General features: G+C 52.7%; 3 protein-coding genes across 3 annotated transcripts; 1 reads left to right on the top strand and 2 right to left on the bottom strand.

The window, feature by feature from the left end:
- Positions 1-267: 267 nt before the first annotated feature.
- Positions 268-5,193, bottom strand: COCSADRAFT_177699 (uncharacterized protein). The gene is made up of 2 exons (XM_007697029.1): positions 2,107-5,193; positions 268-2,053 (listed from the first exon to the last, which is right to left on the bottom strand). The coding sequence occupies exons 1-2, from the start codon at positions 4,958-4,960 to the stop codon at positions 612-614; spliced, it is 4,296 nt and encodes a 1,431-aa protein (XP_007695219.1). The 5' UTR covers positions 4,961-5,193; the 3' UTR covers positions 268-611.
- Positions 5,194-5,437: 244 nt separating this feature from the next.
- On the bottom strand, positions 5,438-7,356 carry COCSADRAFT_32719 (uncharacterized protein). The gene has a single exon (XM_007696177.1). The coding sequence runs from the start codon at positions 7,024-7,026 to the stop codon at positions 5,899-5,901; it is 1,128 nt and encodes a 375-aa protein (XP_007694367.1). The 5' UTR covers positions 7,027-7,356; the 3' UTR covers positions 5,438-5,898.
- A 3,976-nt stretch (positions 7,357-11,332) lies between these two features.
- On the top strand, positions 11,333-13,102 carry COCSADRAFT_76881 (uncharacterized protein; the record flags this gene model as incomplete). The annotated part of the gene is made up of 2 exons (XM_007697028.1): positions 11,333-12,204; positions 12,253-13,102. 2 exons carry the CDS (start codon positions 11,333-11,335, stop codon positions 13,100-13,102), a joined length of 1,722 nt encoding a protein of 573 aa, XP_007695218.1.
- Positions 13,103-13,619: the final 517 nt, after the last annotated feature.

Here is a 13,619-nt window from a genome sequence, read left to right as displayed (position 1 = left end):
CCGTGCGTGTGTGTGTGTGTGTGTGTGTGGTTGTTCCTTCCATCATTTCACAACATACCCATGTTTAAATCCAGAAAGAAGAGATAGAAAGAACCTCCCTCCGTCCAAAAAAAGGAGAATCACCCGCTCGCTGCTGCTGCTAAAAAAGTCAAAGAGATAAAAAATGGTGTGATGAAGAAGTGGGAAAGAAGAAGGGGTAGAAAAAGAACGCACAGCGCCTCCCGCTAGAAAAAAAAGCAAAAGCAAGTTGAATAGAGAATGAACCCCCCCCCCCCCCCCCCAAGTGTAATTGCCAAAAATTGTTAAGAAGAAAAAAGGGAAGGAAGAAAGACCCTCTTGTTGCTCATCGACAAAAAAGAGAGATAGAGAAAAAGAAAAAGGTTAGGTAGGTAAAGGTGGAAGGTAGAGGAGGGACAGAGACATTGATGAGAAAGTAGTAGGTAGAACATGTCTTTGCTAGAGAGAGTAACGTCGACGACGGGTGGCGGAGAAAATAGAGGAAGGAATCAAGGGTAACTCCCCTTATCCAACAATTCACCCGCACTCTTCCGCCGTTTGATTTCCCTCTTGGCCAGCATCTTGGGGCTGTCGCCAGTGAACCAGCCATGCAGTCAGAATTCTTCATCGCGGTCTCGTTCGTCGCCCCGCATGTTGCTACTTTTGCCTCGTAGAATGCCCATGTCGCCGCCTCCTCCACCTCCGCGTTCGGGGCTGCGGTCCTGGCTGCGATCCTTGTCGCGGTCGCGGTCCTTGTCTTTGCCCTTGTCCTTGCGGTTTTCCTTGTCCTTCTCTTTGTCTTTGTCCTTGTCCTTGTCCTTGCGTTTGCTTTTGCGTTGGAAGGGGAGGACGCCGCGGAAGCCACGCTCCTTCTTCTCCTTGGTGGACTTCTCAGAGAACACTGGCAGGGCAGTCGTGTATTCTTCTTCTGCAATGCTGCCGCTGTCGCTACCTTCAACGCTTTGTCCTCCAGCAGAACGAGGTGGCCGACCCGCAAGCGAGTTTGTCGAAACAGTGTTCATGTGCATGTTGGAGGTGACGAGAGAGTTGGCGTTGATGTGAGAGTTTGGATTACTGTAGTTGAAAGACTGTGTCGAGGTAGATGTCGAAATGGTAGTCGTTGTCGTAGTCGTGAGAGCTTGAGGATACGAGGGCGCGGGAGCCATGTGCAGGCCGTCACTGGAACCAGGGGGCGTATCCTCGGCTGCAGAAGCTGATGCGCTCGCCGACGCGGACGGTGAGGCGCCTACAGAGTCGTGTGAACCTGCCACATACTGACCTGACCATTGCTTCTTGGAAAAGGGATTCGTATAGGAGATTGTCGTTGAGCTGTTGCTTTTCAATGAACTTTGTGATGCCGAAATACTAGTGTTTTGCTGGTGCCGTGTTCGTGGTGGTGGCTGCATTGTGATAGGCGTGCTTGTTGACGAAGATTGGTATTCGTCACCGTTGCTTGGGTATAGAGATGAATCCTCGTATTCCTCTTCCTGAATTGGACCCCGGTTTCTTGTCGCTGCGCCTCGTGTCGTATCAATTTGAACACCCTGCAACTGCTCGACCAACTCTTCCCACTTGACACTCAACGACGACGATGGTCGTTCGGCCGGCTCAGCACGGTTCAGGCAATCCTTGGTACGCTCACTGAGGGATAAACAGATGTTGTGGAAACGCAGGAGATCGCCGTCAGTCGATTGAATGTCGTGCGCGCTCTTTTGAGTGTGCTCCAACCAAAGATTGACCAACATTGCAAAGTTGCGCGAGTGGTCAATGAGATACGGCAAGGAAGGAAATCCTTCCTTGAAAGTAGGCGGCAGCCGATGTAGGATGGCAATCGGCGTGCTATAAGATGGTGGGATCGGCTGTGCAGGTTGTGACGTGGTGGATATCGAGCAAATATCATCAAGGTACTTTTTGAACTCCTGTCGATGTGAGGTAAGGAACGCATTCATGGGCTCCATCCATGCCTCTTTGGTTCCAAATGAAGACATGTTTGCCAGACCTTGCAAAGACTTTGCAATGAGGGTGAATGTTCTCCGTGCCTTTACCTTGGGATGATCTGGACATTGCTGTTAGCGACTGGCGGTGCCATGCATCTTACAATTTGCATACCTTTGAGCAAACCAAAGAGCTTCGGGTTAAGTACAGCCGGAACGAAGAAGCGCAGGAACAAGAAACCAGACACACTGCTGTACTGTACGGTCCGTAGGTAGTCTCCATAACGGTCGTCCGCACAAGCTCGGATGTGTCTGAAGATCAGCCTCAATTCCTGCGGACACCGTTGAACTGAATTGTAGATGGACCGCCAAACTTCTTCCGTGCAGTTGATCAGCCTCCGCCAATTCCGATCTAGCTCGTGCTGTGATGAGACCTTGTTCGGATCGACTTCGCACTCGGGATCTTTGTCGTTGATTTCCCTCAGTTTCTCGCTCAGCGTCTCCTCTAAGTATTCTTTGCCGAGGCGCTTCATGTGTAGATCCAAGGACTTTGTCAAGAGGGTATTGCCACGGAAAAGTAGATTGGCCTCGAGTTTGGCATTGTTGCCCATGTCTCGTACGAAGAGCTCTCGATCGCTTGTGGATCCAAACGTATTTGACGGTGACTCGTTCGACTCGCTCGAACCTAGCCTCTTGCTAAACCGTAAGCGACTAGCCGGGGATTCTTTCAGAGTACCGTCAATCTCTTCTTCGACAAGCGCACATATCCAATCCACTGCTGCTCCAGAAACCTGGAAAATGTTCAATAGATATTCGGAGAGTCTCCTGAGCTCGTTGGGAATCATTTGGGCGACCTGTAGGGTTATTCCATTGGAGAACCGGTGGAGAAGCTCGGAAAGAGGGTAGTAGTCACGAGCCATGAGAATCGCACATTCTTCACTGCTGACCTTGACAAGAACCTCGCCGATGGTGTTGCCATGCATGTTTACAAGGGGCCACCATTTCTCCATTTCTTGGTTTGGACCAAGATCATCAAGGTAGATGTCTGTTTTGCCTAATGTCTGGTCAAAGGATATGCCAGCATAACCACCTTCAGTGACCCAGGAATCGTTGCCAAGGGGAGCTTCGAAAACGTTCTTGTCGTTGCGGGTGTTGTAGCTTGGTGGTCGCTTCTTCAACAGCAGCGAGGCTGTGTGGAGTGCGGGTAGGTCCAAGAACTCAAACTCTTCCCTCCAGAAAGGATTGTTGCCTTCGTTCTTGACCATTGTTCGTGCGCGCGTTTCACCGTCTAGCAGTAGTTCCACGAGGTATCCTCCTGGGTTCGCTGTGGCTGATGAAGATGGCCTTATTGGTGTGGTTCCATTGCTGTCGGCAACCTTTGGACTGACCGGCGGTATCAACTTTGCTTCAATGACTCGTACAAATAATGACTTTTCCATGCGGAACATATCCTGGGTGCCAAACGTGGGCGAGAGGGTTCCGTCCTCGGTTATGGCATCCGACTTTGGGCCGTACAATTGCGGGACGGTAAATGCGCGTAAAAGAACTATCCAAACCTCGTACAAGACGCGTGAATCTAAGGATAAAAATATCGGCCGTACTACTGATAGTGAAGGGGAAGACGCAGCAGTGTACTGGGGATATATGGCAATGCAAAACTCGTTATCCAAAACAGACGGATCCAGGCGTTGGACTGCGCAACGCGACAGCTGCGAGAGCTGGATGGTGGACACGAGGGTAACGTCGGTGTCAGAATAGAGTTTGAGCTCACCATTTTCACGAAGAGTGCAGGATACTCTTCTCCATCTGCGGGATCCGTGGCTCTGCAGTCTGTATGCCTGTGGACGTCCGTTGGGCCCGGCACTCTTGGGGGTGCCTGTATTACTGTATGTTACGCTCGTGTCCCAGTAGATCATCTTACCGACCTTGATAATGGGGGCTTCCTTCTTGGGTGAATCCTTGAGCAGAGACACCTCGGAGTGGCGTCTGCTGTCGGTTAGACGGCGCTCCATCATGACTGGAGTCTGTGGCTTTGCCATGCGATTCTGGATGCCCTTTGGCCGCATGGGCGACCAGCAAAGCAGGGCAGCAAACCACGAGTCAAACTCTTCCTGTGTTGGCGGGCGCAAATGGACCTCGAGTTTGGAATTGTGGACGACGACATGGATGTAGGCCGTATATGCCTCACCGTCATATGCGCTCTTCACGTGGCAGCCGCGCAGGTCTGGAATCAGGGTGCGAGTGTACGAGACATCATTCTTGGGCTCATAGACTAGGCTGCCAGCCTCGTCATTGATGTAGCAGTAGGAAAGGGCCCAAGGGCTCTGTTCCCCTCTGCGGAAGGCGAGAAGACCCTGCATCTTGCCGCATGTAGAGCGCATGAGGGCCTTGAGTTTCCTGGCATCCGAGGCAGGCACAGGCGACAGCCACGACTCTGGGGGAACCGTAGTCGGGGAGATGACGGGAGATTGGGGGCGTGGCTGCGTCTGCTGCTGCTGCTGCTTGACGAGGCGGCCGCGGCTGTTTGTGCTCGAGGTCCTAGGCGGGGGCTGATGGGTGGACGAGGACGGGGAGATTGTGGAGATGTGGCCAATCGAGGTCACGACCGACTCCTCGAGGCTCTGGTAGTTTGACTGGGAGCTGGCGACGGAGCCAATGCGATGGCGGCCTTGTGCAGCGAAGACGGTCGAGGGGGAGCGGTCGCGGGTGGTGCGCTCCTCGAGGGTCCTGGTGCGCGGGCGGGCGGGCTCGCGGGCATTGCGGTAGTCGGAGTCGCTCGAGGCGCGGGCGACAAAGGCCCTGGGGTTTGCGGAGCGGGCGGCGGAGAGCTGGCTGTTGTGCGAGTGGGGGCTGTTTGGCGGCGAGAAGCTCTGGGGGGCGAGGCCGTCCTCTGGGATCGGGGGCTCGTCGGGCGTGACGGAGCGGATCGTGGTTTGCTTGCGGTCGTCGCGGTCGCGGGGCCGCTCGATGCCAAAGGCTCCCTGGGCGGCCTCGATGGCGCTTACCTCGCGTTTGCGTCGCTGGTCCATGGGGAGACAGGGCGAGTTGGGGTTGATATGCTTCTCATTGGCACACCTTGACAGGCGGCCCGGCTCCGGAGGCAGGCAACCAGCGGGCGCGGGGCGGGCGTGGTGGCGATGGTGGCTGGCGTGGGTGCTATGGAGCTGGCGTGGTGGGCATTGGGGTGCGTGTGGGCGTGGTGGCTGTGGAGGAGGAGGTGGTACCGCGGCGGTGGCGGTGGTGTTGGAGTCGGTGGACGTGGGCAAAATGAGATGGACTGACTGGCTGGTCGGGGCTAGCGAGAGAGGTATCGATGTGCTTGCAGGACCAAGGGCCTGTAGGGCCCTGTCTGTGCTTGGCGCGTGCCCCGTACCTCTCGCTCTTCCCCTAGATTTTACCCGGCCACCAGGCCTGCTTGTTCGCGAGGCCTGCTGTTTTGGTGCGCGGCCTGGCAGACGTGTCCAGCCCAGCGGTGCGCTTGGATGCCATGCCAGCCTGTGCCAGCCTGTGCTTGCCTGTGCCCGTCCTCTCATCTATCTGCAGCGGCCCAACGCCCTCACCACCACCGCCGTCCAGCTCCACCCTCCCACGCACACAGACACATACACACATCAGCTCATCAAAGCAAAACACTGTCCTTGATCTCGACGCCATATGGATATCTGAACAAGCCCTAACAATCAACCCCATCATCTCTGTGCCTGCCTGCCTGCCTGCTTGCCGTGACCCTCCCACCCAACCTTGCTTGCTCGTGGCACAAGAAAATCATATCAGAAAAAAAAACAGAAAAGAAACACTCCAGAGAAGAAAAAGACGTCTCTTGCACCCTTCTCCTCGCCCTCGTCTCACACTGTATGCACACACTCACATATGTACACACACATCCATCCATCCATCCATCCACACATGCACTCATACACCCCTACCACCACCACCACCATCCGTGATTTGCACCCCTACCCTATCCTCACTTGAAAGGGGGCTTGTCCCCCGCCTTGTCCTCCCCACCCACTGCACTCACAACCTGCGACGGCGACCCAATGCCTCCCAAATCCCCTGACCGCGTCTTGCGCAGCGCCTGCCGCATCGTCTCAATCTGCACCGGCAGCTCTTCGCCAAATGCCGGCGTCGGGTGCCCGAGGACAATGGGCGACGTGGGGCTGCCGGGAGATCGTGTGCGTGCTAGATCCGTCGCCTTGGGAGACGCCGCCCCGCTCGTCGTCGGCGGTGACGACGCTATCGACCTTACGGGCGACGGCGACCGGTTGGCCGTCGACGACAGGCTCATAAACTGCAGAGCCTCTCCAGACGTCGCCCCCAGCACTTCCTGCCGGTCGTGTTCCACGTGCTCGGCCTGCACCACGTCTGCAAAAGAAATGAAGCTCAGCCGGCGCGGGTCTGTTGTATCGAGCGCTCCGTAACCTGGCGCTGTCGACTCGCTCGCATCCACATGGCTCGATGCTGCTGACTCTTCTGGTGCCATGAGGGGTGAGTGCAGTGACTCAGCCATGCTGCCGGCTACGGCCACAGCTACTGGTTGGTGCGCAGAGTGTGTCACAATCTCCACCTCGTCGGGGTTGAGCTGAGTGTCGGTAATGGCCAGTGACGTCGCATCTAATGCGGGGGGTATATGGTCCTCCGTCTTGATGTGTGCCGGCACATCGACCGACGGTTCGGGCTCTTGCACGTTGCGCTCGAAAATGAGCGACGACGCTGGGCTGTGCAGGTTTGGCGATGTAGAGCGAATGCGACGGCTAGGAGACGCGCCCACAGGCAGCATGCGCGGGCTACCTCGCGGCGATGCCCTACGCTCTGGCGGAGACATTGGGGGTGAGGGGAGTAGTGTGTGTGCCGATGTAGTCGTCGTCGTCTTATTAGTCGTAGTCGACGCCGCAGCTGCTGCCGTCGTTCCTGTCTGCTCCATTGCCGGCCGGTTTCCCTCGTCTCCCTTCTTTTTCCTCAGTCCCAATAGCTTCTTTCCCTTGCCCAGAATGCTGTTGTTGTCGGCTGGTTTGGCTTGGCGCAAAGTTGTCGTGGCGGATGCAGGCGGGTTGGGCTCCTGGGGCACAGGTGCTGCTTTCTCAGTTGCGCTCATGTTGAGGCTGCGGGCGGCAGGATGCTGTGGTTTATAGAGGGTGTGAGTGAACTGGGCACGCTATACAAGATGTCGCGAATCGGGCCTATGGTCTGGAAACGGCTGCGCCCGTGTCGTCACGCGGTGGTCGTCGTCGTTTTCAAGGAAGTCGGCGAGTGGGATGGACCCTTGACTACTCCCCAACAGAGAGGGGCCAGCGGGCTTTTGCAGGTGACAGAGCGGGGTTCAACGTGCGCTGCGACAGCGCATGCCTTTTGCTTTGCTTTTTCCTAGTGATGGCGGAGCGGATTACAGCGTCAGGAGAAGTGGTAGGCAAGCCCATGTTGATTTACTCCCTCGCTGGTGCTTACAATGTTGATCGTCACGTGGGGCTGACGTATGTGCAGACCCTGAGCGTTGCAGCCAGCCCTCCCTCCAGGCACACTCTCCCTAGCTTATCTGCCTGTTCACGCTACCTTCAATAGCGTGCGCTCTTTTGTTGCCCAACCGCCATGTCCTTGCACAAACCGTCGACGTATTTGCCCGCACCCAAGTGCTCTTCACGGTGTTGCAGCTGAAGCTCAGCGGCTGAGCATCATGTAAGCACATGCTGCCTGATGCTACACTTACGCGGGCCTACTCCCACTTAGGACATGTTGAAGCGCAGATGTGACCCATTGGAACCCAGCCTGTGGCACGGTAACGCGTTAGTTAGTGATCTTCACTCTCCCAGCACCACCTGCTTCCCTTCCCCTGCCACCCCATCTCAATGTATGTATCCATGTCGTCATTCTGGTCGCCCAACTCAACCATATCGCTTGCTCAACACAGCCATACGATTCTCATCCACCACTACTTCCCATCTACGATCGAGACTCCAACGTCCCGCCCACATGTCATCTGCGCAAATTGTCCAAAATGAAAATTTTACACCAGTCTCGTGAACACCCAAATTTCTGTCCGATTATGCAATCTCCAAGGGTCCCCGCCCGCAACACCCTTCCTGCCCAGTCATCCGCCGGATACCGGCGTGGGATGCCTGGCATCTCACTAGCTGAAGCACCAGATACCAACACCGAACTAGTCGCGGGTAATTGCATCTGATGGTAATCGACTCACCCGTCTCTGCTGCTTCACACAGATCATCATTCTGTGATTAATCACCTGTCAGCCGTTGGACCACCGAGCAATTCCGGAGAGACGTCCGATGAGGTACTTCGTGAGCAGCTACTCTGCCAACTTGGTTGACTAGTTGAATACTTTCATAAGGGAGACGCTAAAATCTCGAAGCACTTGTAAATACTACAAGTCAGCCATGGTGTGGCTCGAGCCTGTCAGGTGCAATAATTGATGCCTGAGGTTTGTCGCACTTAGATATCTGACCTGCAAATATCAGCCACTCATTTCGTCCGGCAAACTTGTTCGACACATATTATTTACATGGGTTCTCGCTTATGCTCAATTTTTAGCCCTTTTCGTCCATGAACGTGACCCGTTCCTGCGTGAGATAAGCATTCTCCTGCTAGTACAAAAAGGTGCGTGGGTTTCGCAGCCATGAATAGCTTGCACAGCCTCGCCCAAGGACGTTTACCATGAGCTGCTTCGTATCACGATTAAAGCAAAAACAGGTCTTCCAATGAGCTGAAATTGGCACGGTGTTAGTCTGACGAGCGATTGATAATCTTGGCCTGTAAATATTAGACGGCCCTACATATATTGGCGAACTCAATGTCTCCAGAAACAGTCAGACCAAACGACAAAGAGAGTATGACGCCCAAATCAAGACTCCTAAGCGAAAGCTTGATAAGGAGGAATACATCTAAGTATGCGAAGAGTTGGAACCTGTTGGCTGCGGTGTGCACTCAATTCCAAGTTCATAACTATTTAGTTTCAACACAACAACCCGGCAACTAAATCCATAGAAGCGCAGGGGCTCGCATTATAGAACTACGCGGCAAAACTAAAAATAGGAAATTTAAAGTCAACGAAAGAAAACTCTTGACTCTTCTTCGTCGCAATGCAATGGCATCCCTTGACTAGACTTCAGCGCCAAACGGTGGCCTGGATTTGAAATGCTACATACCCTATTCGCTTTCAAGCACAATGCCGTCTAGGATACCTTGCTGCACTCCCACTCTTCATTTCCCCTAGAGCCAATCTGTAATATAGCAAGACTAGTCAACTGCGCACTACCACCTAAACACCCCTCGGTGGAATGGACACTAGCTGTTTGTGCACACCCCTTTGAGACTGGTATGGTATTTTATATGACGAGTAATCCATGCTGAATATTTGATGGCTTTTTCGCATTTGACGAACATGGAAGCCAGTAAGGAGTGAGCAGTGGTTGAGACGAGAGTGCACATGAAAGATGGTAGTTCATCACGTGAACCGCTACCACACGACTGAACCGCGGGTCAGACAGAAACCCCGCCCCCGCCCCTATCACCTCTGGCGTTAAGGAATTCTGCTTCTTAGTCTACGATACAATGTCCTCTACAATTCGAAATGCCAAGCTGGTTAAACATCTCTACCTTTTTTACTTTCTACATGAAGCTCGTGTTTACATGAAGCAGTGATGCGAAGCTTCTCTAGTACTTAACATCCGGGCCTACAACAAATAAAACCTTAAGACATGTACTCGAGCAGATGGCGCTTATCAGTTTCAAAGGTCGGCAGTTGCCTGTATCAACATGCGCAACACAAGAAGAAAATTCTATGAAGACAACACTGGTCCACCAAAGCGTTTGTATGCACGAGGCAAGAGTAGCAGTTCTCATAATAGTTTCGAGGAAGAATGTCAGCCTCTAGTCCTCTACGAGTAGTGCCATACTAACGCGCTGGCTCTAAGTATCTTGACAGGGTCCGCCTAAAAGATGAGTAATTATGCTCAGTGGTCAGCATCTCGTGGCAAGCGCACCCTCGTGTCACACAGCACCAGGGGTGCATCTAGACATGTGTCAATAAGGTGACTGAATCCAAGGCTACTATAACAATCGTGACCACTGCATTGTGGCTGCTGTTATACAGATTTGACTGCTGTTGTCACATGGTAACAATCAAACTAGAAGAATAGACATCTAGACTAACCAGACAAGGGCCAAAACTACCAACAACCTAAGCAAAAATAAGGTTCATGCCAACACCCTTCGGGCATCTGGTTCCGGTAATCGAACTTATGGGGCGCATTAATCACCGTACTGTAACACAAAGTGGTTGTTGCGGTGGTTGATACCCCCATCCCTGGAAGTATCCGTGGAGAAACAACTTGATTGCATATTCCTTGTTTTTCACGTTCTTTTTTTCCACACACGCATGATCGTACACCGGCGTCACTTCTCGGCAACGCTCTGACACGTGTGAGCAATTGCTTCTTCCTGCCACTATCCTGCAGCGTGGCGAGTCAAAAAGGGAAAACGGATTAGTAAACGACATATGTACTGTGTCTATAGCGACGCATTACGGGGTAAACAAGCGTGCTCTGGGCGCCAATGACGTAACATCGGCGACCTTGCCGCAGCTGTATCCACCTTCTTCAATGGTACCGACCCCGACCACGTTCCTCGCGTGCCGCCAGCGAGTCACATCGGGCGTCCGAAGGCAGTAACATCGGCTACGAGAAGAAACCTCCATTACATTCGTATGGCTCTTTGCAACTTCCATCTATTTTGGCCCGTAAACTCCAAATGTGGAGATTTGGCCGACGCGTTCCGCACTTGGGGGGACCCTGCATATACATTTCACTAAAAAGGTATAGCGTCAGGCTGGGTGACCTTTGATCTGACATTTATCGAACCACAAGCCTTCTTTTCTCGTTTGATACTTCACGAATGCTACATATATTTACTCACGTGGAATCATCCCCTTCATGTTTGTTGCGAGTGTCCTCGATGGCCTTGCCGCCTTCGAGTCCTTCATTGTCGGGTGCGCCCCGCTCATAGTACTATCTTCAATTGTACCGAGCGGGTGGCGAGTCTGGCCTTTGCTAACAATCTGGATCCTAGGTGACAGTCTAAGATGGAGCCGTCATGATAACAAGCTTGCGACGGATTGCTGCATATTTGCACTGCTGTTTGCCTGGCGCATACGACAGCAACTGCTTGAGCGTGTAGTGGGGTTGTGGGAAAACTTCGGGGTTGAACACGAGTACACACTATACAACGCATACGGTGTTGTAACAGTACTTGCGCTGCTGGTATCCATCCTACCCCGCGCATTCAAGAGCAGCAATGCCACAGCACCGGAATTGTCCAATGGAACTGTACAGAAGTCTGGGGTGGAGGCCCCCAAGCCACGCATCTTCCCGTGTCAGACAACGCATGCTCGAATGTTCCCAAAGCGACACGCATTTGCATATTCGTACCTCCAGTGCGGGTATCCCATTGTCTGCAGTCGAGCTCAGCAGGACGAAACAGGATTTCCAAGCGGAGAAGACCGGTATTTGGGATCATGGTGGCTCCGAGTAAGAGCCGAGGATTACCTCGAGCGAGGCGATGGCGAGCTCGGATTTTACCAAAAGTTGAGAAAGTATCTGAAAGCTCAGCACGTCGCCGACTCAGAGTGGGAATATGCCTACTTGGTAACAGCACCGCGCTTTTTCGGTTACTCGTTCAATCCTGTCTCTTTCTGGTACATTTACGATCGCGAACACGAACTCAAAAGAATGGTATTGGAGGTCAACAACACATTCGGGGAAAGGCGTATGTACCTGCTCGATGGATCGAGTCCCTGCAGTCCGTCCTACAAATCAGACTCCCAACAGTCATCGGCTGATGAGGGATCTGAGATTGAATCGGCTAATGCATCCAAGTCGAAGTTTACTGATGTCTGGATGAAGGACTTCCACGTTTCGCCATTCAATTCCAGAAAGGGATCCTACGCGCTCAAAGCTCAGAATCCATTCCCAACCGTCTTCCATGGTGACCCCAGAATTGACAATACAATCACATTGAAGTCCTCCAAAGACCATGGGAAACTTGTAGCTCGCCTCTTTTCCACTGGCAAGTCTTTGGATCCAGGCCAGCTAGGCTTCTTTGGAACAGCCTGGTTCGTTCTGAGCTGGTGGTGGGTTGGTTTGGTCACATTTCCCCGTATCCTCAGGGAAGCAGGCAAGCTATTCTTCAAGAGAAAGCTTCATGTTTGGTTTAGACCTGAGGTGCAGACTTCTAGTATCGGCCGTCTACCTACCTCTGCTGAAATGTAAGTCTAAACACATCGCTGCAAAATAACGAATGCTGACTTATAAAGAGCACTCGAGGAAGTCTTCCGAGACTATCTTTACAAGCTTGTGAATGAGACCGAATATCCGTTCAGCATTACATTCAATAGCTCGATCCCTGGAACACAGTGTCGCCTTATTTCCACGACCCACGTCCTGGAGCCTGAAAGACCCCAACAGGACATGGAGATTGGTGTGCTTACCCCGGCCTTTTACTCGAGGCTCGTCCATTACACGTACACTTCTGAGGCGATTGACCGTGAATGTGTCTTCACCGACGTGCGGAACAGGACGTTGTGGCTGTGTCGCCCTAAATTACTCTCCTTCCTATTGTCAGATCGATCTTCGATATGCATTGAAGGTGAGAACATGGCGCCAGTCAAGAGAAGCTATTTTGGTGAACTGAGATGGATGTTGCTAAGAAAGCTGAGGTGTCCGCCACCCGACCCGGCGTACTCTGTGACCCCACAAAGCTCAAACATGCAGGTAGACGACATTCGATCCAGGCCGTACTCGGAATTGGACCAGTTTGTGAGAAGTCATGTGGGTCAGAAACATGCTGGAAAATACAGAAGAGCCGTTACGAAACTCTTCTTAGCGCAGCGCTTTTGCTTTGGATTTTCGGAAGTTATAGATTTGGTGGATCTATTGCTAAGGATATTGCTATGCTACCTAGCTGTTCTGCAGATGAGCACCTGGTGCGACTCCTGGGCAGGGTCCGAATCAGCTAAATGCATGTTGGCGCTGACGGAGCGCAAAGACTGGTCTGCGTGCTTTGATGCTCGTGGTAGCGATGATTTCAATTGGTGGTGGCTGGCGAAAAGCGCTTTATTAGTACACGCACCGCATGCGTATGGTTTGCTCAAAGGCTACAGCTAGGCCTATTCATTGTTAGCTGTTTCTAATCGAGCAAGTATGTCCTTCATATAGTCATTGTTCATTGGTGACGAGGAGTTCTCTTGTTGGCGAACATCATTGTGCAGATTATTAGCAATTGCCGCTTACTCCCGGTGAGCCTTGTTTATCCTGATATATCCTGATGTATCCAGGTGCAATCATGACGGCTGCTCTGACATGTTATTTTCCGTTGCATTTCCGGCCAAGTAGCACACATATCTGTCTTGCTTGTGAATGAATGGCTGCAGATCGAATCTTGGTCACGGCCATTTCTTGCGGGTACGATCAGCCGAGGTACACACAAAAAAAGCCGCTGCACGCTAACGACGCGCAACCCCAGATTTCCGCTGGGGGCCCCTTCACATGCACAAAAACACATGGCACGGACGAGACAACGACACATTCGACATGTGAAGCTTGCATATGTCGTGTGCCCACACGACATTGCTTCTCTGAGAGTGAGAGAGCGCGAATAATGTCTAAGATTTAGATCCTAAAG

This window comes from Bipolaris sorokiniana, assembly GCF_000338995.1.
Source record: "Bipolaris sorokiniana ND90Pr unplaced genomic scaffold COCSAscaffold_1, whole genome shotgun sequence".
NCBI lineage: Eukaryota > Fungi > Ascomycota > Dothideomycetes > Pleosporales > Pleosporaceae > Bipolaris > Bipolaris sorokiniana.
This window is presented reverse-complemented; position numbering and strand designations above follow the sequence as displayed.